The sequence below is a fragment of the Falco cherrug genome, chromosome 5, assembly GCF_023634085.1.
Source record: "Falco cherrug isolate bFalChe1 chromosome 5, bFalChe1.pri, whole genome shotgun sequence".
Taxonomy (NCBI): Eukaryota; Metazoa; Chordata; class Aves; order Falconiformes; family Falconidae; genus Falco; species Falco cherrug.
The window spans coordinates 59,722,758-59,748,717 of NC_073701.1; the positions used below are offsets into that span (position 1 = coordinate 59,722,758).

General features: G+C 43.8%; 2 protein-coding genes across 6 annotated transcripts in view; both read right to left on the minus strand.

Annotated features, from left to right (window-relative positions):
• Window positions 1-4,424: 4,424 nt before the first annotated feature.
• Window positions 4,425-12,259, minus strand: PHLDA1 (pleckstrin homology like domain family A member 1). 2 transcript variants are annotated; one of them, XM_055712473.1, is made up of 3 exons: window positions 11,548-12,140; window positions 11,059-11,315; window positions 4,425-5,530 (listed from the first exon to the last, which is right to left on the minus strand). In XM_055712473.1, exon 1 carries the CDS (start codon window positions 12,003-12,005, stop codon window positions 11,553-11,555), a length of 453 nt encoding a protein of 150 aa, XP_055568448.1. In that variant the 5' UTR covers window positions 12,006-12,140; the 3' UTR covers window positions 4,425-5,530; window positions 11,059-11,315; window positions 11,548-11,552. The 2 variants fall into 2 exon arrangements, with proteins under 2 accessions (XP_055568448.1, XP_055568449.1); XM_055712474.1 differs by lacking the exon at window positions 4,425-5,530 and having other exon boundaries at window positions 7,454-11,315; window positions 11,548-12,259.
• A 7,687-nt stretch (window positions 12,260-19,946) lies between these two features.
• Window positions 19,947-25,960, minus strand: part of NAP1L1 (nucleosome assembly protein 1 like 1) — a 31,857-nt gene continuing 25,843 nt past the window's right edge. For 3 of the 4 annotated variants that reach the window (XM_055711475.1, XM_055711476.1, XM_027808505.2), the window contains 6 exons: window positions 25,331-25,476; window positions 25,228-25,247; window positions 23,909-24,031; window positions 22,860-22,892; window positions 22,407-22,457; window positions 19,947-20,661 (listed from right to left, as the gene is read on the minus strand). In XM_055711475.1, coding sequence (XP_055567450.1) covers window positions 20,626-20,661; window positions 22,407-22,457; window positions 22,860-22,892; window positions 23,909-24,031; window positions 25,228-25,247; window positions 25,331-25,476 — 409 coding nt within the window. In that variant the 3' untranslated portion in view covers window positions 19,947-20,625. Of the gene's footprint in view, window positions 20,662-22,346; window positions 22,458-22,859; window positions 22,893-23,908; window positions 24,032-25,227; window positions 25,248-25,330; window positions 25,477-25,960 lie in introns of all 4 variants that reach the window. The other variant, XM_055711477.1, reaches the window with a different exon arrangement.

A 25,960-nucleotide genomic window follows, 5' to 3' on the forward strand; every position in this document is an offset into this window, starting at 1 on the left:
GATCTCTTTGAAGCTGCTGAGAAACTTAAGAGCATGGATTCTTGGAGGAGGGAGGGGAAGTATACAAAAACTGTGAAGGGAGAACGGCAGAGGTTTTTTATGGCCTGGGAGTGGGCAGCAATTAAAATAGCTGACTGCAGTTCAGAGCTGTTTAGCCCGCTGACATTGCAGCATCTATAGAAACACTGTTAAATTGACCACCAGCAGTAAATCGCAAATACAGCTTTCTAGTGTCATGTAGTCAACATCTGGGAGCTGACAACAGCTGTGTCCTGGTGCCCTCATGCACAGGAACAGGGGGGTGACTCACGCGGGCCCTTAAATCTGGGCTAACCCTGCCGGCTCCCCAGAGAAAGCCATGCTATTGGGAGCTAGGCACCTGCGTAAGAATCATGCTGAATGAGGTCCTGGCCCGCTCACATGTGTTTCTCCATAAAATGGGAATTCTTTAGATTATAAAAGCATTTTTCTTTTCCAAATGGTACACACAAACCTTGCCACCCTGAGCCTGCCTCTCCCAGGCTGCGGATCAGGGAGCTACTGGATTTTACAACAGTTGTGTAAAGTCAAGGTTAAAGAAAGGCCACAGGGCACAGGACTGGAAGACCTGTTAAGAGTATCACGTAAATAGACTGTACTTTTAGATCCGTCCCTGCTTTCAGTGCACCTTAACTCTTGCCTGCAGCAGAAAGACAGCAACAATGGCAGCAAAGGCAAACCAGATCTTACCTTAATCAATCACATGCGGGCAGCGATGTTAGCAGCTGAAAGAGGGGAATATTAATCCCATCTGCTGAATGTCTGTGAACGCTTTTCAGTGGCTGCAATAAAGGTTTGGCAATAAAAAAAAGACCACCCTGAAGGGCATCGGTGCAGGATTGCCATTGTAGGGCTTTGCCTACCAAGTACCCCTGGGCAGGCTGTGACAGCTGAATTAAGAGCAAGCACCAGCTATGCCAGAGTTTTGTTTTACAAGGGCAAACCTAATAGATAACGGCTGTGTACAGACGGAGCAGAGGATGTAGCTGTGGCTGCTCAAGGGCTACCATATCTTTACAAAGGACTAGCCTCATCAGTAAGGCGCACAAAATGGATAGCAGAACAGCTGCTAGCATCATGGTTTGCAAACCTCTCCCACTAAGTGCTGCGTGCTAAAGTCAGATGAGGAAGGAAAAAGAAGGCTAGAGAAAGACTAAGCATATCCAGAGCTCAGCAAAACTAAATTACTTCTCCCGAATTCAGCTTGATTTAAGGCTTCAACTACATTTTGAGTGAATGCGTTGAAAAAAATCCTAAAGTGAATGCTCTGAAAATTAACCATTAAATCCGCTCAGAGTCAGTTAAATTAAAACATTAGGAAATCAAAGCCAGCGAAACAATCTTTGTAGCCATGCCAGCTTTGCAGATACACAAAATCTTTACTTTTATGCAAGCTTTGCATTGTGTTAGAGCCCTGCCATTGCCCAGAATGAAAATTAAGTATTACATTAAAGCTACCTGTGTAAGTACTTATCCTTGCTCACTGAGCTTCAGTGGCTCAGCTGAGATTGCTGCAGATTTTCAGCTAACAGAAAAATGACAGAATTGTTTAGAATTACCTTTGAGAAAGAAAATACCCTTTGATAGGTGGTTCTGTAGCTGGAACAAGTAGAATTAGGGAAAACCTGGGAACAAAAACAAAGGCCCCAGCCCTGCAAATGAAGGTGCCAACCGCGGGTGCTATGCTCCCGCATCTGCAGCAGCTAGCAGCCTGCTCACAGGGCAAGGGGACCCTGATTCTTGAGATAAATGTATCTCGCACGTTCAACTCAGAGTACCTTCTCCCCAGCCCCAGTTCAAGACAGGGCAGCAGAGCTGTTTCTGAGGTTATTAGCAGCAGAACTGCAGGGCTGAAGGTGTTTTGGAGACCCCTGTTAAACTTTCTGAAGAAGTCCTCATTCAGCTGCTCATCCTGAGCGCCAGCACTCACACAGCTGCGGTGAGGGATGGCAGCGCTGGTGAAGCCACCAGGAAGGTGGTGGCATGGCTCATCCTCAGAGGGGTAGCGAGCGCCTTGGAGATCATTTACAACAAAGCCCATTCCTATTTCACACGCACAGGAGCCTTGGGAGCTGGGGTGGCCCAGGAAGGCGTCTCCTATCAGACGTGACCAGCACCACTGGATGGAGGCGAGCCCCCAGCCCTCCCAGCTGCCATCCTGGAGTCACCCCAGGAGGCACCCACTGCCCAGGGAGCCCCTCCTCGGCCACCCGCCCAGGTGACTAAGAGCGAGGAGCAGGGTGGCAGGGAGCCGACCCCCTCCCCGGCTGCCATTTCACAACACAAGACGTCTGCGGGCCATGACTGGGAGCTTCATAAGCCCTCAGGAAAACACAGAGGAACAATTTCCAAATTGTTTGGGAGTGAGTGTAGCAGTTCCCTGAGGCGGCGGCAAAGCGCTCCTTTGCAGCTGCTGCTCCCGCTCTCTCTGGGCTAATTCTTAAACACCAGAGTGGGCCCATGGATTAGCTGCAGAAATGATCTCAGTGTCATCCCAGATATACCCACCCAGCGAGCCGTCACCTGCCTTTTTATGCAAGCTACTGTCTTTTCTCTAACAATGAGAATGGGGGTGGGGCATCTTAGAGTTGATAATTCTCATGATTTTGTAAAGCCTTACTGCTCTCTCAGCACGCAGACGCCCCTCTCTCTTCACACCCGACCACTCGGCTTGTGCCTGCAGAATTGTAGCAGTCGCTTTGGGTTCTGCAGCTTCATGGGTCTGACTCCTCCCCTGCTCAGGATAAGATGGGCTCACCATCCCTCTCCATCTTCCTCAGCCCTGGACTGACAGTCCATCTATTTTAGAGCTACCCCCCTTCCTGCCCCCCTGCCTCGAAACAGCAGCCTTTTCCCAGGCCGGCTGGGTGCCCTGGTGAGGAATGCTGACAATCTGCCGTCCGGGAGCGGAGCTGTCAGCATTACTTCCCTGCTGCTGAGCCCTCAGTCATCACTCCGATGAAGGATAAGCTCGCAGCCCGCTGCCTTGTGACAAGAGCTGTGACTTTGTCTAGGAGGCAAGCACTAGGAACGAGCACCAGGGAAACGTGGCTTAGTGGAACAGGAAATATTAACAATCTGTGATAAAAAATGAAAAAGGCAGCCAGTGCATGTCTAACTCAGCTGGAGGCGCCACTCCGTGACTGGCCAAGAGCAGTGACAGCTCCCAAAAAAAGCCAATAAAGGAATAAATTTTCCACTTCAAGGCTGACTTCTTTTAAAGGAACGGAGTAATTTTCCTCATGTTTATCTGTGTACGAGAAAAGCCCCCAAGCAAGGTCATCTGCAAATTGCAGTAGCTGCTGGCACAGGAGAGGGTACGGAGTTTTCAGCCCCGCAGCTGGTTTAAGGGGCTGTTGCGAAAGCCCACAGACTCACCCAGCTCTGTCACCTTCCAGCAGCGGGTTAGGGTAAGATGGTTGTCTATGAGCTACTACAGCTCTGTGCGTCAATCAAAATTTTTTTTCTGGTAAAAATACCACACAATTGGGCTAAGTGTTTCTGGCTAAAAGGATTTCTTTCATAACTCCTAATTTCTGAGTGAAATGGTCAAGTGATAACAGAATGGTAGAGAGAAAAAAATTGTTCCCCCTTTCCCCCCCCCCCCTCTTTTCTTCATGTGTTTTAGTTAAGGCAGTTAGAAGGCTGAAAAAGCTGTATTAATGCTGGATTCATATCTACACAGACCTTTCAAGTTATTATGGGGCTGATAACCTCTCTTTGTCCTTGTAACATGCAGTAAACAGAGGAGCTTAATTGCTGCTGAAATGGGTAACAACTCACGGATCCCTTCGCTCCTAGTACGTTGTTTGCACAGTACCTAGCACTGGGAATAACCAGAAGCTGATTTAATAACCTGAAGCCATTCAAAGGCTGTGCTGAATCCCATGTGAAACTTAAGTGTTTTGTCTTGCTCTTATTCCCACTGGGCAAGTAGCTGCACCATGGTGAGGCTTTTTTAAGGCTGGAACTTACCTGTCAGGTCAGTCACACATGGGTCTCCATCCAAGGACCTGTGGCACCAGCGGGGGGCTTGGACACTGCGTTTGCAGTTGGCTCTAAGGAAGGTCCCTAACAAAGCACAGAAATTGAAGGATCCTCTGCTGCGAGAGGCAGTGGTTCTCATGCAGGGACAGGGACGCTGCCTACAGTTGGAACGCTGCTCTCCATCTCCCAAGGCACGACCTTGGGCAGGCGGCACGGGCTCTCTGGTCCCGAGTTTCCTCTTCTCCAAAACAGAGATATGATATACAAGTGGGCTGAGAGCCTTGCAGAGAGGTGCTATCGCTGGTACAGGGAATTATCATCCCCAGGCCCAGGTCCAAAGCACACAGCAACATGAAGGAGAGCCATTCCCTCAAAGGACCCTGGCTCTAGCACCCAAGCCAAGAGCAGGCTGGATTTGTTCTCAGACTTGCAGGTTCACTGACATTGCTACATGCTGTACTTTTACCTTTGTAAATGGCAGTAGGTGCAAAAGATCCTGAAGGCTGAGTGACAAAGCCCAACAAAAGTTACAGTTAATGAAACAATCCCCTCCTAAATGGTATATGACCCAATTCTTGAGCCTCCTACAAGTTATAATCAAAACCATATGTACAGTCATGAATATCAGAAATATTTACAAAACACTGACAAGATCTTAAAAACAAAAGCAGTGATTTCCTCATTTCCCTGGAAGCCTTAGAAAACATGCGGTAAAACTGTCCCATTTAAAATATTCTGCTGACCACAGAGCCCTGTATGCTTCATTGTAATGATTAGTCATTCTACACATATTTACTGGTTCGGTTCACCTACTATGGCTGGTTACAAATTATTGCAAGACAAAGATGATGAAGCAGGGTCAATAAAATCTTGTTTATGTGAAATGTCATAGCATAGTTTTACACAAAAAGGTAAACCAAACCCCCATCCAAACACCCATTTCCCCTGCACTGGTGGCTGGTATCACTAGAGACATCTAGCAGAACGACTTGGAATGGCTGTAAAATTGGCTAATTTAAAGTGTCTGTGGTGAGTCTGTATTGGGGTAACTGCCTCTGCTTCGATGTTTTCCTAAAAACCTAAACAAAGCAGAAAAATCCCAAGTACTTAAGCACAGAAGCCTCACCTCTCGCTTTCCCTACAAGTCTCCTAAGGAAAACTTTAAGGCACTGCAATCAAACCAGGCTGTTGACACCGAGCACCAGCTTCACGTGGTTGCCAGCTGGCAACACAACCCCATCTGTCAGTGCCTCACCTGGGAGCTCATGCCCCCCTCCTTGTAAATTCAGTGTGTGAAATAGGCCAAGACCCTGCGAGTAACTGAGCCCCATCGTGAGGTTCCAAGCAGCTCCCAGGTCCTTTGGGTGTCAGGACACCCTGAGGGTGTTCAGCTCTTGGCAGGACCAAAGTCACCATCTTCTGCTCTGCCCATCTTCAGCATGGAAGGCACCAAGCAGCGCTGTGAGCAGTGGGTAACAGCTGTGTGGCGTTTCCAGGGTCCTCACTTCACACATCAAACAGCCCCCAGCAGAAAGACAGAAAAAACATTGTCACAAACACCCACAATACCATTTAAAACGTTATAAATTCAAAATAAGCTTTTTTAAAAAAGACTGAAGTTGACGGTCTTCATAACAGTTGATTTAAAAACAAAACAAAAAAGAAAATACAGGTAGGTGAGGAGTCATTTAGGCACTTTCAAGGAAGGACTGAGATCTTGGTGCTTAGAAACAAAATAGTAAAGGCTTTGGTTTAGTTCTGATTTGGGTTCAGTTACAAAGAAAATTGTTCCATTTCAGCTGCGCTATGAATTCAGTGAAATTGCAAGAAACCGTTCTGGTCTAGATTTTGTTTAGGAGGGGAAAGACGACGTTTAGATTGGTCTTTCTTATTTTATTTTGCTTGGAAAACCTAGGCGTTATTCCATCTTCATATTCCTCTCCCCCTCACTTCATTGGAAAAGATGAAAGACCAGCAATGTCAGTGCCATCCTGATCACACACCATCACTACTGGCACAGATCATGGGCAAAGGTCCAGCTTCTGGGGTTTCATTCCTGGGTTTTCTAAACAGAAGAAGAGAAGCAGGCACTATTTTTGCAAAAGATCAAAATCTGTCTTAGTCTGGAAAAATTCCTGTTGATTTCAATGGATTTTGAATCAGCCCCAGATTTTATCTCTGTACCTTGTGTTGATCCCTAAGTTTCAGCATTCTTCCTGTCCTACTTTGGATCAAAGAAGATGTTCGAGAAAAGCCTATTAAGACTTTATTCCTCACTAGGAAAATAATGGCCCTGTTTCTAGGACCGTTTCATACGTACCACGAATATGTGAGCAGCGTTCTTTTATATCCTCTTAGTCAAAACTTAAAGCAGCGAAACACATTTTCATTGCATCTTTACAAAGACATTACCATTGATGCAGGAGCAGAAACAACAAGAAATTACTACATTCTTGTTCTACTATATTTATGCCCTTACAGAGATGTCTGTTTATCACTATTATTAAAAGCTCAGAGGGGACATCTCTAAAAGCTGTAAACAATGGTGGGCCCTCAAACAGACAACAAATCCACAGATGCTTAAATGGCTTTTCAAAGCTGCCGAGCACCAGCGCTTGTGAGAGGTCAACTCTTTAAGCCATCATTAGTGTATCAAATATTAAGCTCAAATGCCTACATTTTGGATGCTTACTATTGAAAAGAGAGCTTGTACTTGCTACAGCAATAGCTTTCTTATGGAATAGGTTACTGACATCTCTCCAGCGAAGGCAAACAGCACCAATTAGTCTAGGTCAATGCACACTGTGCCACAAAAGTTAATACACTTACGGAAGATGCTTAAAAACGAGGACCTGCTGCAACACAAATACACCTCAGGGGAGTTCAAGCCATCCAAAGGGCTGCAGTTCTGTGGAGACCCCAGAGCAGCAGAAGTCATCACATTTTTTTTTTGTCATACCTCACTTCTTTTCCCACGCAGCTAGAAGAGAACGTGTCAGGGAATATGCCGAATGGTGGAAGTGTTCTTTCAGGACTACTTTCAGGTTACTTGAAATTCAATTACAGTTCTTCAGATACATACAAAAGAGCAACAAGGCACATTTAATGCTTCGGTTTAGATTCTTAATGTCACACAGAGCAAGGCATACACAGATACGAGATTATGAGCCTGAAGTCTGTGTCCCAAAGATGTGTTGGACGTGGACTGTGGCACCAAGTGGAGTATTACTGAAATTAGTAGACTCTGCGTGGGTGCTCACACATTACACACAGCAAGAAGCAAAACTGAGGACTCTGAGCCTCGTAATTGTGCTGTGTATAAAGATTAATTGGAGCATCTAAGTGGGTCTTTCCTTTGGAAGGTATTGACACAGGTTCAAAGTGTTCCTCTTAGGGCCTTAGGTTGAGCTTAAGACATTGGAAAATCTCAGATCAGGCTTTAATCATAACAGACAGCCCACCCAACAACCATGCCTCCAACATATCAAGAGCTCTTTCAATAGATACCTCTTTATTTGAAATGGAATGCATCTTGAAAAATATGAAAAATAAATCACATCTCTCAGAAATCATTTATGAGTCATATTTACACACCATTTTTTTTGACGACACTGATATTTCTGCTCACATTAGGATATGCTAGAAAACATTTGGTACATCACTGCAGCTATCAGAAGCTGGCATTTGCATATCATGAACCTTAAAAGAAAAGGAATTACTTCAGGATATCACTGATGCAACATCCCCTTGATCTTCCTTTTCCCCCAATTTCTAAATTTTCTTGGTCACCACAGCTTGGATTTTCTTGCTGAATCTGCCCCTTAATCACTTTTTTTCTTTTTACTTAAGACATGTAATTTTGACCTCTTTATGAACTGACTGTCCACGCTTTTGCTACCTATACCAAGCATTTGCCTCTGTGTGTTTTACCAGCATTTTTGTTTGCTCTCTGATGATTTAATGATTTTACTTCAGCCACATGCTGTTGGCTTTTTTTTTTTTTTTTTTTTTTGGTAAGGGGAAGGACAACCCGATTTCTTTGCTTGCAAAGCTCCAGTAAGACGGAGCACAATCTGCTGGACATACTTTCATAGCCATTGCTTACAAGGCAGTGCAGAGAGTATTTAACCAAGTAGCTCTAATAAACACTATGCAGTAGTAGAGGGGCAAACCAAAAAAGCTCCAGAACTACCTCATTTATAATACTTATAACAATGTCTTGGTCTAAAATTACTGTCAGTCAAGAAAAAAAGAAAAAGAAAAAAAAACCCAAAAACACAAACAAAAATCCATACAAAAAAAAACCCAAACCAAAAACAAACTGTGGAATTCAGAGCGTGAGAAAGTTGTCAGATTGTCCACGTCAGACAATTTAGCCTTATTTATAGTGACATGGCATGAGCCACACAGTCCGAATGTCCCCGGGGGGACCACAGCCAATTTGTTCCCATTCAGCTTCCAGGACACAGTTGGGAGGCACAAGGGGGAGGTTTGATCCTTGCACCCATCACACCAACTCGGGCTGCAGGCACAGGAACAGCTCAAGGTGGATTTTGTCAGGTGGCCACCACTCATGCTAAGAGTTTGGCTGACACCAACATTTTTAAAAAGATAACACAGCAGGCAATGGCAACTGGCAAAAGTTGGTTGGTGAACTATATCAGTCCAAATGGTTTTGAGAGCATCCTTCAGACCACCTTAAAACAAGAAACACAAGGTGAGAGTGGGACATTGACCTCGAACTGCTGACAGAGTGGCAAATTTGAAGTGAAAGCTGTTTTCTCAAACCTTAATGCCAGTTCTATCACTAAAATTGTCATCTTTCATTTTCAAAGTACAAATACTTCCAGAAGAGCAGTAACATTTCAGCTTTAGACTAGATCCATAGACTTTTGTGGCATTCAGGGGCTTGATTCCACTGAGGACAGGAACCTCTGCCTCTCATACAGAAATACATGTGTCTCTGATGACACAGGAATTAATGTTCATCAATTATATTTATCCATCAGTAGGCTAAAACATATTTTAGTAGGTGAGATGTCAGTGATACGTCTGTGTATCTGAAAAGGTGGATTAGTTACTCAGTAAACTGTAATTAATAACTCTAAAGAGAGGAGCCAAATTACAAATTACAGTCTATTTTGTGAGTCTTTGACTAGCTCATTAGAGAATCCCCTTGCAGCTCTAACATCCAAGCATTAGCAGAATGATAATGGCAGACGTACGGAGATGTGGAAATTGGCAATTACGACTGCCAAGACAGTGATCTAATCCTAGAAGACGCAGGGCACCTTTGATTTCAATTAATCTCAAAGTAGTAACGTCATTAGGACAGCTGTAATCTACCACCCCAAGCCTGTCATGCAACCTTGTCAAGAGCCAGATCGGAAAGAAGCACTCGGGAGTAACCACGGAGGACCACCATTCAATTCTGCACCACAATGTGTTTTGCATGTCTAGGTACGTGACCCTGACACCTGGGGGCAAAGAACAAAAGCGGAGGGCTAAAAGAGACCTTGACTTGTTCCTTATGGGACGGAGCTTAAGCTCAGGGTGCAGAGGAAGGGACCATCATGTGCCATAGCCAATTCCGAGATCTTCCCCTGGGCGTCACTTCAGTCTTTTGCTTTAAACACTTACAGAAACAACTTGAACCAAGAACGGGGGACTTTTACAGTCAAGCTACACCTCAGCCACACAAACAGAAAAGTCCTGCATGTGTGGCTTTGATTTTGTTTACATTCGTGTAACTCGTAAACAGGCCAAAAGCAGTTTTCCTCACCACCTGAGTTAAAATAAATAGCTCCACGGCTGCAGCTTTTTACCTTCAACCAGCGATACTGGGCCACATCGCTCTGTCCCGCTTACGACCTTGCCGCTTAATTGACACCAGAGATCCGGGCTGTAGCGACACACACGAAACCACCCCTTGCCTGAAGGGCCCCGTCCTAGACAGCACGCAGCCTGCGCCCGGCGCCTCTGCACCAGGCGAACAGCTCCAGCCCGCTCTCGCCAGCATCGCCAGCCAAACTCCCACCGACTTTTAAGAGGCAGAGGAAGACACACCAGCTGTGCAATTAGCCCTTTGTTTTCCAACTCCATGGCTTCGTCAACATTTTTAAGAGGCGAGATCGCATGCCTCTCTCAACATCTGACAGTGCTAAACACCAAAATTAATCTAGTTTATCTCAGCTAGAGAGCAACTTTCAGCTTATGAAAACTGTGACCAAAATAAGCCATTTGCACACTAAGACATACATAAAATGGATTTTTAAACTAGGGGCTACTTTAATGCATGACATTTAAAAACCGCCATCAAAATTCAACGCAGGTGGAGAGCCCAGATCGCTTACAAACCGACGGTGTAGAGAGCACCCTGAACTTGGACACAACGAAACGTTCAGGAATGCCTCTGCGCTCTGGCCCTCCAGCCTCAGCGCAAGAACACCAAACCGGGCACTGGGATCCAGCACTGGGGATCCAGCTGCGGTTCCCGTTACCGCAGAAGTTGTTGGTCGGGTTCCCCTCTGCTTGCACATTAGGCAGACTGGTTTTAAACTCAGAGTGACAACCAACGTTATTTTTTGGAATAACCAAGTGTGAATAAGTTTTATCATCTTCCACCATGCATAATGCTTTAAAAGAAAAATTATTTAAAACCCAGACTATAGTTGTTATTCTCGTTAGAGAAAATAGTTTTTGTATGTGGGACGGGTTTCAGCCAAAATCCAAACTTCACATCACATTTTCCATGTTAGCGTAATGCAGCATATTTTGGGTGAAATTGAAGAAAAAAACTGAACAAACCTCTTGTCAAATCACGCGTGGCCGAACTACCCAGAACTTTTTAGTTCTTTTAGGGAGCTAATGTACATACTAATTTTTTTCCCTTTGCATTTTTGATACGGCCCACATTCAGAAACATCTTGCAAATAAGCCTTAAAAAAACCCACCAACAAAACAACAAAAGAAAAACAAAACCAAACAATCCTAATAAATAAAATAAAATACATTAAAATAAAGTTACAGTACATCATGTGTCCTAGATGTCCCATCACACCAAAGGATCCTTTCCAAGGTTCATAAATAATAGATTTGAAATGCTTCTCGGCACCGAGGGTGGCAAAGCAGCAGCGGCGGCGGCTGGCGGGGGTGCCGGTGGCCGGGGTGCCGGTGGCCGGGCCGCTGCTCCCCGCAGCTCTGGCGTTTGCCCGGCTTTCGCCCAGCCGAAGTCCGTCCGCGACGGGCGCGCTCAGTCCCGCTTCCCCGCAGCGCGGCGTCGGCTTCACCTGCAATCAGACAGCACAGCGCGGGGCCGTGAGCCGCAGGAGGGCGGCGGGAGCGGGCCCTGCCCGCCGGCAGCCGCGCCGCGGGGATGGGGACGGGGACAGGGCTGCGGCCGGCTCCAGCCCGGGGCACCCGCGGGGCCGGCGGCGGCGGGGGAGCGCGGCTCGGCGGCCCCGGGCCGGGAGCGGGTCCCGGGAGCGGGTCCCGGGAGCGGGCGCGGAGCGGCGGCCCTACCTGCGCTAGGCGGAGTTGGAGGCGCTGCGGAGGCGCGGGCCGTGGGGCTGCGCCAGGTGCTGCTGCTTCTGGCGGGTGGAGCGCACGGCCAGGATGGCCTGGCGGTTCTTGTACTGCACCATCTGCAGCGTGATCGCCGCGTTCCAGCCCTGCTCCTGCGCGCACCGAAAGTCGATCTCCTTCCCCTCGGCCATCACCACCGTGAAGTACACGTACTTGCCCTTCCGCTCCACGCAGTCCACCGTCTTCATGTTGGAGAAGTGAAGCTCCTTGATCTTGGCCGCCGGCTCGGCCGGCAGCGGCTGCTGCTGCGGCGGCGGCTGCTGCTGCTTGGGGGGGATGAGCAGCAGCCCCTCCTCGGTGAGGATGCAGCGCTTCTTCTTCCAGAGCTGCAGCAGCCCGTCGCTCCGCTTCTCCAGCACGCCCTCCTTCACCGCCTTGCAGCCGCTCTCCAGCATCCTTCTGGCAGGGGCCGGCGGCCGCCGCCCGCGGGGGCTGGGCTCGGGGGGCAGCCGGCACCAGCCGAAGACGCGCCGCCCCGCGCCGGCGCCCAGGCGGAGGGTCGGCAGCGCCCCGGCCCGCAGCAAGCGGAGCGGCTGCCACCCGTGCCGCGGCGTGGCGGGCGGCGGCGGGCGCGCTGCCGGTGCGGGCGGCTGTGGCGGCGGCTTTTCCCTCCCCTCGGCTTTTGAACGCGCCTTTCCCACCCCAGAGTGACACCCAGCGGAAGCGGCGGCTCCTCCCGCCGGCCACGGGGAAGCCCAGCGCCGCCGACGGCGCGGCCGCTGTGCGGAGGGGGGCGGCGGCCCCGCCCGGCCTGGGGCGGCCCGGCGGCGGGGCTACGGGCTGCGCTCCCCGGCGGCGGCAGCGCTCCCGGTCCGGCCCGGCCCCCCTCGCCGGGCAGCGCCCCGGCCGCCCCTCCCGCAGCGCGACAGCGCGGGCAGGCGCGACAGGCTGCGGGAAGGGCCCCCCCGCCGTGCCGCGCTACCGGCGGGCAACCACGGCCATCAGCCTGACGGCTCGAACGCCCCTCAGAGTTCCCCCGCTTTCACCGGGGTCCCCCAGCAGCACGTGCTGGGAACAACGAAGCCCAGCCCCCACCCCCCGCCCATCCTGCGCGGTTTTGCTCCAAGGCCGGCACGACCGGTACCCAAGCGCTCGCCGCGCTCCCCCGAACAAAGGGCACGACGCGGCTCAGGGCTCCAGCCCCGCGCTGCCCCCCACTGCGCTGGGCAGAAGCGGCTCCTACTGCATTTATCAAATAGACATTACTCAAAACTGCTGCAGAGACTAAAATAAGCAAGTATCGGTATGTCACTTCCCAAAGGAAACACCACAATCTCAGTACTTGGAAATCTTAAAAGCAGACTAGTCAGAAAAACAAACCCCAAACAAAACCAAACCGGCAGCTAGCACCATCTTGCTCGTTGTTCTGCTCTGTTGCTACACATTTGTTGTTTGGATTCTCCCCTGCAGTTAGCTTTTGAATTCATTTATTTGAGTAGAAAAGTGACCTAAGGTTAATATTAAACTCTAAGTCCTTTGATGTATTCGATGTAAATTTGGCTGACACCACCGATGTGAACAATGCTGGAAGTTCCATGCCATGTTTGAGAGCAGTTTTGCTAAATACGAGTTTAACAGCACCATTAAAAAATACTCCTCACAGTAATCCTGGCAGCTAGGAAGCAGGACATGCTGTAGCATAGGTCAGTGGGAGCCCATTAGAAAAAAAAATAAAATTAGTATTAGTGATAGCTTTAATGGAGTTTATCTCCAAGAACATTTAAAAAAAGATTTCCTCTTATATTTTCCACTTTATCAAAACTAACTTTAAACTTAAATTGAGGTAAACCATTAAGGAAATAACAGCAATTATTCAGCTGTTTTACCTTTCCTGAGGTAACTGGAAGACTCAAATCAGTAATAAAGGCAACTTGCTAGCCACAAACTGAACAAAAAGAGACATGAGTATCTTAAACATCCATTTATCTAAAGAATAGTCCCTTCTCCTTAGAGCTTCATAGATGCTGGAAGATACAGTTCATTCTTACTTATTCATCTTATGCTTATTTTAGGAGAGGCACATGCTAATTTTCAAGATATCTGTATACCATTCACAACGGCCTCAGTCTCCAGTTCATTGCCATGTGAACCTAAATTCCCCAGCACACAATCTGTGCCTTCAGCTGCTGGTGCACGTACCAGCAGCCTCACACACAGCTTGAGTGAGGAAAGAGAATTCCTGCTTTTTCACCCAATGTGTTTTGCATCTACCATCTACTTCTTGACTCCTGATTTAAGTGTATCCCACGAGCAGAGACTTAATTTTGAAGTTATCCAACTAGAACATAAACTGGTTAAGAAGTATTCATCTGTATCAAACAACTTAAAATACTGCATTTATGTAAGGCATGGGACATTGAACTAAACCTACAGAAGACTAATTCTTCCAGTAATTCACCCGTTCAGTTTTGGTTGCTGCTCCACTGCTGTAAGTGAATAGCCATTTGATTCTAAGGAAATGCACTAACCACTAGTATGGAAACCTGTATTACATTTGGGAGTCCCACACGTTGCTCTGTAACAAGCATTCAAGAACTTCCCCCCACCCCACCCCCAAAATACGGCACTGTAGCACTTGAGGACATCACCACATAATCTGTTATCTCCGTATTTTCATGTGAGCTTTTCTGCTTGTTCTCAGTGCTAACAGTAATCTGCAATTCATCAAAGAAAAAAAGTGAGACTAGTGTGGAAGGCCAGAGGTTTTCATCAAATATACAGGAGGAGAAAGGGACTAAATTCACTCTAGTTTGGTCTTCCATGGCATAAAGTTCTCCAAATGTTGCATATCAGATTTTTAACCCAACTCTAAACACTGATGGACATACTCTGCTAATGTACAGACTCACAACTGTTTACTCCTAGTGAAATTCAACTAAGCATGTGATCAGAAGTAAACACGCAAAACATCCATTGAAACGTGCTCTAGAAGCTAACAAGTATAACAGCCATTTAAAACACACTACATTTGACCAAAACCACCAGATCAGTCAAAAGCTAGGAGACTAGGTAAGCTGAAATAGTGACAGTTTCATCGAAAGAGAACAAGATAACTCAGTTTAGTTGTGCAGAATTTGCCAGTAAAGGGTAACAAACTTCATTTTCCTAGACGGGAGTCAAAACTGAACATCCAGAAGTGCTTCTTACATCAGTATTTTGAAAAACCCCATTCACCACATAACCACAGTTAAGCATACTACATTATCTCACTGAGATTTTACTTTTCTTTAAATATCTATTTAACCCATTGCAGTTTTATCGAATGTTCCATGTCTACTACCTTTATTGTAGTTTCACTAAAAACTATGCAGGTTCTGCAGCTGTTCCTCCTGAAATCTCTGATGTGCAGATGCCTCCTACTGTCAAACCTGAAATACTACAGCCCGAACCCCACCACCACACACTGAATCTGATCCTTGGAAGTCTCTACATCCAAGATGCACGTATTCCTTACTGAATGCTTCCACGTTCAAAGCTGGCACTGGTAACAGAAGTGTCTGGTTGTTAAATACACTGGTCTACCATAGCATCAGCTTCCTAACTTCACTCAAGTAGTCGAAAATTTTTTACATGTAACCTTGAAGAATAATTATGGTTAAGGATAATTAAAGTGTTCTTTTTAAAGCCCGAGGCAAGTTAAACATCGTTTTGAGAAACCACCACGAAAGACTAAAAAGCCTATAATTTTACTAGTGTTCTCCTGGGTAAAGGATCTGCAGACAGCAGCACAACACCATCAACTATTAGTTTCAAAGGGATGCTAAACATGTCCCGAGTGACCATCCTTAAGCATCATCACTTCTTCCATCACTGAGAAGTGGCTAAGCCAAAAAAAGGGTTAAGAGGGAAACCCAAAGGAAACATGAATCATGTGATCAGAAGTTCTGGCCATTGCTAGGCAGAAGGAAAATGAGGGGGGACTGAGGGAAATAGTCAAGGGCTGAGAAATACTACAGTGCATTCATTTGTCATGTATGTGATTAAAGCAGTTTGATAATAAGTGGCAGATACCTAAAAGCATCTTCCAGACCTTTACCCATCTCCCAGTAATTTCATCACTAGAGCTTGCTGCTGACCGGACACTGAGGCACTGAACACGCAATCTGGGGGGCAGGCTTCCCCTTTTATGAACTCCGCCTCACAGATACTTGTATATATGCAGTAAACCAGGCACAAATCAAAGACTTACCCTAACGATCAACCACACCGCCCCATGCCTTAGCATTCCCTATAACCCATGGCAGTACCAAACAAAGAAGCTGTGTGCAACGCACAGTCTATTCGCATTGCAGCTGCTCCAGCCTGGCTTTTCCAAAGTCCCTCACACCTCTGAGATACCAGTCTTCCAAGTATTAAAACACTTAAGCACACGTTGTAGAGCAAAGCCAGCCTGTAAGCGTTTAGAATTTTCCCAGATTTAACTACCAGAGTAAAACACTACAATTGCAGAACATACCGACTGCTTCTCGTCAACTGCAGGGGTAAACTTAAGTTTGGGCAGATACTTACAATGCTTACGCATACAAAGCAAAGCTCACAACAGCAACAATCAGGAGCTAAGCTCCCTCTGCAGCTGCAGACAACATTTTTGTCAACTCAGCACACTTTGGATACCTGTGAGAACAAGAGCCCTTCCGTCACACCCCCACACTCCTTGTGCACCATTTGTGGCACACACCAAGCACACCAAGACGCAGATCAGCTTATCTTTTGCTTGGTGGGCTCCATCTTGTCTGCTTTACTTACTCTGCAATTTTCCTACAAAAGCAGAGACACAGGCCACATGTGGAAGGCTACTAGGTCTGAGCATAAGTCTAACAGGAGGCTTTAAAGAGTGATGAGACAAATCTTACCCAACATGCCATGTGGCCAAACTTCCAACTCCTCTTGATAGTGTACAAAATTAAGACTATTTCCAGTAGATAGATTTATGTTTGCTTCAGGTAAGCATTAGCAATTGGAAGTCATTATTTCAACACCCTCTTGAAAACTTGCAGGGAACCAGTGCATCTCAAACAGAACTGAGCACTTACTAAGAAATGAAACTGAAGATGTGGTAGCAATGACTTCTCTGACCTGTACAAGTCTTTGACTGGAGGAGGCTACGCCTGCACAGAATGAAGGAGGAAGCACTGTAGAGCCGAATCTACCTACTCCATCATCTATGCAGCTCCAGCCCCAACCTAGCAGGCCTTCAAGGCTGTTACATACAGAAACACCTGCATTATCAGACCACCCCCTTTGTACCAAGGAGTTTAGCAATTTGTTTCTTTAAGCCACTGTGAATACCAGAGCACAATCCTCCTACCCAACACGAGGCATCTGAGAAACGGCTGCTGCACAGGCGCCTTTGGAAATAGAACCTTTCTGGTAGACAGGCTAATAATCCATTTACATTTAAGTTCCCTATCAATTTCTGAATCAGGTCTACAGCAGTGGGCCTCAAAACACAGGGAAAGTTTAAGTACCAGCTTGAAGGCAAAGATGAACACATTGAATTCCTGCAAGTTCTCTACGTTCTGCTGGGTATTTTTTTCCCCCACTTAACTAAAACCAAGAATTACAGTATCTGCTATTATCTTAGGAAACATCAATTCCATGAATCCAACTCAGAATCTGAGCTTATGAAACTAGTTAGCTGTAGGAAACATTGGTAAGGAGTGTTGCTATGTCTAGTGTTTAAATAATCCAAGGCAGCATTTCTCACTGCATCTGACATCACCCTTCTCCAAAATGTAAAACTTAAGAATGATAAGCTTAAATTTGGTCTACTGTTTTATTTCAGGATACTGTCATTTTTGGATTTTGTTGTTTTTACATTAACAAAGTCATAACAGACAAGAAAACTCTTTAATAATCAGGTAATCTAATCTACGTCTGCTAAAAGCTTAATTACCAAGAAGCATCACTCTCCAACAATAAGCTCCAAGCACCCTTCTCCCTCATCCAAAGTCTCAGTTAATTCTCCTACCTCTTTCCTCACCAACTCCCCATTTTCCCACCAAGATAATTCTCCCTTCAATACAGCAACCAAAACTGGACAGAAGGCACCATTTACATAGATCTTAAATTTTGGTGCAGTACTGCAAGAACTGACCAAGAAATCCTGTTTCAGTGATACATTTTCCTAGCCAGAACTTGTTAACAAGGTAACTTAGCCTCCTCAAACTAAATGAGGAATTTATCTACAGCTGGTATAAATCCATGAGAAGTGAAAAAAAATGAGTCACAATACTCCAGTCAATGTTGAAAGTTTAATGTTCCTGCTACATACTGCCTTTCAGAATTGCTGAACAAGTGTTGTTGATCACAAAACTACGTTAAGCACCAAAACAGTTTTTATTTCACGGATGCCATAAGAACTGGCACCTCACTTTGTATGATTATATCCTTCCTTTTGCTGCAGTCTGGAGAGCATGAGAACTGCTGATTTAGAACTAGCAAGTCAGTCTAGAGAGAAGCTTACCAAAATCTCTTGACAAGAGATGGATTCATGGCTCTGGATCTTGCAGGCTGCAGGTGAGCTTTGACATCTGCTAACTCCTTTTCAAATATTGTATCCCATTGTATGATAAGATATTAAATGAGAAAGCAGGCAAAACAAGCCAAATTTCTTAAGAACAGTGACTTCTGAAATTCACTGGACACCTTTTATAAGTGCTTTTTTTTTTTTTTAAGATACAATTGCCAGATGCTCGTTGTAAAAATGGGCTAGATCTAAGTAAGGACTTCAGAGACTTTTCATGTCCAAAAATACAAACCCCACAACCCTGTATTAGTGACTGCTTGAGCTCATAACATATCATCAGCTTGGTCTCTGCATGCCCTGAAGTTTAAACTTAACCCTGGGAGACATTCAGAGAAGAGACCAAGTTAAACCCAAACAGCTGGTGGGGTACCTGGCAGGGTCAGTGCCTCAAAGGATAAGTATATTCTGTCAAGATTTGTATCACAAGAACACAACTAAATCTACTTTGACATGCAGCTACCAGAAAGTGTGATGATACCATTAATATTTTTCTATGCTATGATCTATGCATTACCTAAAAAAAAAAAACAAAAAAACAAAACCACCACACTTAAAAGCACAGCTTCAACAGTACAGTTTTATATACATCTATAGATAAAAGCTCCTTTTCCCAAATCCATGAATATCTGGAGAAGAAAAAGATCAAGCCTGACAGGGATTCTAAAGTGAAGCAGTGTCTTCAAGGAATTAAAAAAAAGAATCAGTTTAGTAAGAGTACACTAGACCTTCTTCCTCTCGGGGGGGCTGAGGATTGAGAAGCACTTGGGATAAACTTCATCCTGTATTACCCTCCAGGCAAGAGACATGCTAGAGGAACTCCTCCACCAGCCTTATCCTCAATGTGACTCTTGCCTCCTGCTGGCCCTGATCTTTTCAAACCTTTAACCCTTTATGGCTAAGTCAGTATATCAGTGGTAATAAAGTAGCTACTGCAGAAATAGATCCACAGCTAGCTGGACACTTCTTTCCAACCCTACGAGGACCTTCCCATCCCTCAAAAAGTCATCTGGGTACTTGCTTAGAAGATCCTAACTTCTATAGTTATGTGAAAGACGAGACCACAGAGAGTACATTAACATCTTACTGACTGAGAAAACTCTAATGGAAGACATCAGTTCATAGCCTCTTCAAGCCAAGCACATTCAAATCACATCTCCACAGCACCTCCACTGCTAGGCTAGAAGCAGGGTTAGTATGAGAAAATATCTTCTAGCCCATGTTTGAACTGACAAAGAACATACAATATGGACAAAGTATGAACCAGAACGTGCAAACATAAGTGTAGTGAACAGAACATTAGGTGAGGAGGGAGGAATTCCTTGGGTTTTGTTTCCTCCTCTCTAGACGCTTGATACAGTGAGTACAACCTAGAATACAGCTAAGTGTTCTAGCACTCCTTTAGGCTGCAGGGCAGGTTTTCTTCAAGACAGCCTAGCTCTCTCTACACAGAGCGGAAATCCAAGGCAAGTTCCTTGGCTCCACATTTCAAACTAACAACCAGTGCCTTAGTCAGGCATGGCAATACCGAAGTCCTTTATCAGATCTAGCCCCTCTTCCAAAAACTTGTCTTCTCCAAAATGGCAGCGTTGACCAATCACTGAAACACCTAGCTCATTCACAAGTATCACACTGCAAGTGGAAAGGATGGATCAAACTTTCCAAACTATTGTTTGTTTTTAAAAAGCTATACAATTTGCTTTTTAGTAACTCAACTTTTGTTACAAGTAAAAAGTGAACTGCAGCATGAAAGATATGCCTTACCAGTTTACACATGCAGATACACACATCATAATAAAACAAGACTAGCTTCTGAAAATACTAGGTTTTATTCACACCCCAGTGGTAAACAATAACCTTAATATGATGACTAGTTTCTTTTGTAGATCACTATGTCACATAAAATACAAAACCCATAGCATAAACAAGCTGACAGTTATGAACGTTTAATGTGGTCTCGTTGGAAATTAAACAAGTTATACTAGTCTTCTCAAGTAGTCAAATTCAAAATGTATCATCATCTCCTAGTTAGTACAAGTCACTGCCATTTCTATAACGAAGTAATGAAGGCACAGCTAGTGCAAGCAGACTTAAACCCGTTCAGACTACTGGGCTGAAAAATACTTTGGTTGGTTCTTCAGGAGAGTTTTCTCTAAACAAATATTGGTCTCAGTTAACAGTTCTGATAATCTTCACAGCTGCAGTCTAATAGCTACATGACAAAGACTTCACGAGAACCAAACTATGCAGCAATGAATTAACATTCATGCTTTAGGGGATTTACTGCATTCTACATATTGGCAGAAAATTATACTGTTAAAATGCTAGGTAGATTGAACCTACATTTTTAAACTTCTTATGTGTCTGATTTCTTTAACAAATTGGTTACTTAATTCTACCAAGATACAAAACATAAGGCTGTAAGTAACTAATATTTGTGTTTAGGCTATTACAGTGCAGGTAATCCTCAAGGCCACATACACACTGCTTCACTGCTGCTTGCATTCTGCTGGGTTTTGATCCTTCTGTTGAGATAAAAAAGGAAATATCAGTTTACAGGTATCAGTGTTCTTTAAAGAACTGTTAAGACCACTAAGTATACTTTTCTCAAGTTCCAGTATTCAAGTTCTTTCATCTTTTCCCTTAAACTAACTGCCTAGTATTCGTAATACCACTGTCTCTAGATGTGGCAACATCCACAGTGCATTTATTTTTGCCTTGCTCATGCATAGGTATATGATCCAGAACAAAAATGTGTTCAGAACTAAGTGTGGTGGGATACTCTGAAAGCCACTAAAACTGGAAAAAGGAGGATGAGTTATGCGTAGTAACAAACAACCCAGCTCAGAAGCCACATCCAGGCCTGCTACACACTTTGAGGCAAAAGAAACTTCCTATGGGCAGGAACAAGGGTACTGCCTTACTCCAGAAGCCACTGCAAAACAACACAATGAAACACCAAATCATGGTATGTTCTTAAGACTCTGGAATTACCTTTTGCAATAAATTCCAGTTATTAAGTAATTCTAACATAGAAAATTTCTTGTTATATCGAAACAACCAACCAATAACATCCCACAGTAATACGGGAATTTAAAGAAAAAGTGAGTTCAGTTGCAGGCTTCACTCCACTACCTTGGTTTTTAATAGATTCAGTTGGCTTTCAGCCTGTGACCAGCTTACAATTATTTATTTCTATGTCTATACACTATGGTACTGTCTCTAGCCCTTTGGTAGTTCTCTCAAACTGAGCATACAGTCTTGCCCTTTCTCAGTTCTGTTTAGCCTAGGAAAGCAATCTGAAATGGTGGAAATAAGGAGCCCATCTTGCAATTGTTTCATTGTGATTCCAAAACTTTCTTGAATAGGAAGTAACTTGAATATACTACAGCAGATGAATCACCACCAACAGGCTGTACATTTTGATTCACAAGTTTTATACCCTGTATCTTTCTAGGTACAACGCTAAGATTATGCAATTCTTTCAATAGTACTTTGATTGTAGCTCAAACCATTCCTACTGAAAAATATGCTGTGTCCTCAATTGAAATTACAGCAGACATTTTTAGTTCACACAGACTTCAATTTCATGACTGCAGCTTTCACCTACCACCATCAGATGCTTTCAGGTGGCCAAATGTGCCTTTCTCTCAGCTAGGAAAAAACTATGAACAGAGTGGCTCACAATCACTTTTCCAGCAGGCTGCGCCTGACTAGTGATTTGCCCCCTCCATGGAATAAGAAAGTTGCCAGTTGCTCTTCATTGTTCACATTTTAGTACATGACTGTAGATGCATTCCTGAACCTTGACTTCTGCTACCTCAAGCAATGAAAGACTTGCCATTATCTACCCCAAAGATGCCTTGGTTTTGTATTCTGCTGGGAAAATCTGTGCCAGAGTCAGCTTGTGACAAGTTCCCAAAAACTGAACCTGGATTACACAGTTCTCTGCATGTCCTTACAACCATTACAGAACATTTTCATCATTAACAGCAACTTGCTGCGAGAATTTTATAGAAAAACAAGCCTGACTAATTTCAGTGGTCAAAGCCAAAAGTTACTTTTACAAAATGATTCTTGGATAAAGAACTTTTTAGAAGTTGCTCTACTAGTCTGCCAGAACTGGGACTGAAACAGCCTCAGCCAAGATATACTCACCATAGGAACTATTGATTAAATACTTAAAACTAAAAATCAAGACTTAACTTACATAAAATTTTAAGTGCATGTATGCATACACAAACTTCAGATATTCTTTTCAATTCCTTACTTTTGGGTCATAATCGGGATCATTTTCTTCATCTGCTTCTTCTTCCCCCTCCTGAAAGACGATATTTGTTTATATTTCTCTAGCTTATCCACATTCAGCTTCCTAGGCTGTTTTCATGAAAACTAAGATTAAATTTTACTCTTAAACACATTAATTACCACTAAGTTACGCATATTGTATTAGTTTGCCCTCCACAAAGCACATCATCTATTAACATCAATTGCAGCTTAATTTGTAAAATACCTTAGGGTTGTCGTCTTTGGGTTTTTTGGTTTGTTGGTTGGGTTTTTTTAGTATTCACCCTAGAGCCATAGAACAGTACGTTGTACCTTATGTTTGTAAGTCATACCAAAACTTAAGTGTCCAGAGCACTCAAAAACTCAAGGAACTCTTATTCCAGATAACAGACTACAAGAGGGAAACTAGTGAAATCAAGGCCATCTGTCAACTTACCTCATCATCTGCCTCTTCACCTTCTTCATCATACTAGGAAAGAAAAGGAATAGTTTTGATAGTGTCATAAATGCAGTCATTTATGACTCAAGTACAGCCAGATAACTCAAGTAGATGCCAGAGACCACACTGTGTTGTGCTCCAGGAGTACCTTTCCTTTATCTGACAGACTTAGAAGTGCTTTATGCATCAGCATGAGCAGCGTTCAATCTCTTAAGCTATGCTCTGGCAGAGAAAACAATCTAGCTTAAGTTCCTTATGTGCAACACTAGAAGAGCTTATTGGACTGTGATAACACTTCTGGTCAGCAGAGTGTCTCAAAGCTTAAAGCGATCATCAGCCACTTGCCTCTTCTACCTCCCTGAGTCAAGGCTTTGGACTAAGGGCTAGCATTTTACATTTTAAAAATTAATGTTAAGGCAGGATTTATCTAAGCTCTTAACTGTCAAACTGTTCTTGTTTACGTGGAGGAGGGGAGAGAATATATTTTCTCCATGTAAGTTCTGAGGGTTCGTGGTTTCCTTTTCAATCATAGCTCCTTTAAAGCACTTATTTCAAGCTTTTGCAGAGTTTGCTTTGCATATTTTGGTATGCTTTGAATGTATGTATCCATCATTTTCTAATAGAGTTCCCTCCTGAAAGGGTCAGGCTTGAACTTCAAGGAACTTGGTAGCCCAGTAAGCTACTATAAGCACAAAGAACAGGCTGAACAGCTACACAGACTGATTCGTTCTCTTGCAGCTCATTATGCCTCTACCAAAGTACTAGCTATGCCACCCTAGGAATGCCTTATAGACAAAATTCTACTCTGACATCCTCTAAATGTTCAGCTTCTACCACTACTTTTGCCACAAAACCCTGAAGTCACTAGTTCAAAGACTAATCACATTTGCAGTGCTCTTTCACTGACACTCTAGGAAGCTCAACTGAAATTAACACTGATACATCCCATTCTAACGATAGCAACATTTTAAAGTTACAAATTACCCAAAGTCTTTAAACAGCATTATTTCAAAACTTTTAGCATTTTGAAAGAACATTATACTTACATCATCATCATCATCTTCAATAGCTTCTCCCGTAAAGTACAATACTGATCGGGGGACTATACGTTCACGCAAGAAATGACCTATTTCAAAGTCTGCAGCAAGGATTGCCTCAGCATCATCATCCTGCATAGAACAACAGTATTTCCTAAACCATAAACCAATAACTACTTTTGACAGAAAACCATAAGTTGCACAGACTTTGATGTGGCCAGATTTATACAAATCCCACGTACTGGCTTTTTTTGTTCAGGAGTTACTATACAGAATTGCAATTGTGAAGCCTAGTTTTACACTTTAAACAGCCTACCCGCATTACGCAGTGGAGGGCTGCTTCTTCAGTAAGCTTAATTATACAAAATTCTGAAGTTTAAGTTTTATTCCTCCCCCATCCCCAACTTACTATTATTCCAAGTAGAAAAGCTGTTTAATACCTCCCACAGACTTTCATTTCACACACAAAATACCCTTAAGAACTAAAGACTAGCCAGGTGAGCCTGTATAATTAAAGATTTTACAAGCTACTTCTGATTTCTGCAGTGCACCTCCTACATGATTCCCATTAAGAAAGCCATTGTGAAACACCTGAACACCTAAAAATGCTCTCTAAGCCAGTCCCCAGGTTTTCACTCCTGTTTACACACCAAGTTCTTCTGTTTCCCATTTGAAAAGTTATCTTCAATTCAAAAGGCTGCTTCTTTTAATGTTATTGAATACAGCTTTTAGTGTCCAACAGCATGGTTCTAGAGGCTTTAATCAGATTTCTCACTCAAACTGCATGATGTATTCACTGCTAAGTGGTTTTGGCAGTTTTTCCTCCTTACAGTAACATGCCTTATTGCCACAGAGTTTTCTACTAGTGAGCACACAGAAGAGTGGCTCTTGCAGTTTTCTATTCTTGTTTATTACTTTTCCAAGAGTTAACAGCTTGGGAAATTTTTAACAGCATAATACACAAACCAGACACATGCAGCCAATCATCCAAACAATACCCAAAGGGAGAAACACCACATATCAAACCAAAGGCTAAAAATGAAGATCACTACATCTGTATAACAACGTAGTTAATGTTAACATTTCACAAGGTAGTTTTCAGGGAGGATAAGCTGTTAAAAGTTTACTAAATTGAACTCCATCATCCAACTCAAGAAATACTCCTTTAATCAAGAAAATTTAAATACATACTATCCATCACAAGTATTCTCAGTTAAATACTGAAATGGTTAAAGCTAAAAAACAGTTTAAAAAATACCCAAACAATTTCAACACACACTTTGAATTCTACATCCCTCCACCTCTGTATTTTAAATAAGCCAACTTACCAGGTCTCCACTTTCAGGAACTGTAGAAAAAAACAGAAGGAACAAGTGAGTGAAGTTCATGCTACATTTGAAGTTAATATATGTAAACTAACACTCAGTTTACCTTCAGGAGGACTAAAGAAGTTGAAGAAGGAGTCATTGGAAACAGTTTTTGTCACTGTTCTAACTGTTCCACGACCCTTATGCTTCTGCTTCTTCTTAATGGTTTTCAAAGTAACATTCTTTCCTTTTTTCCAGTCTATTTGGCAACTGAAGAGGAAAGGAAAAAAGGTGCCGCTTAATCCCATTCCACTTGTTACAGATACCTACTAAGACTATCACAACTACAAGGGATACAGTGAATATCAAACAATAAGGCAGTATTTACTCAGTGCTATCTTTTAATTGTTTATACATTGGGAACAAGAGTAACAGGTTCTCTTTAGGATTGAAGTGTTTTCATCCAAAAGTTACTCCTTCCCCACTCAGTCTGAAACGCTAATTTTCAGTAGCTACCAAGTTCTGCGCAGTTTCCTATCAAAGAGTAGCATCACACCATTTTAGAGTTATCTATCCATTATAAAGTAATGTCATGTTAGTAATATATCAAGGTTTACACCATGCCTAGCGTTGTCATCACTAAGTCCTTAAAATAATGCATCAAGTAGGTGTGTAGGTTTTGGTTGGGTTTTAGTTTGTGAGGGTTTTGCCTTTGTCTTGATTTGGTTTTTTGTCGTTTTGTTTGTTTGTTGGT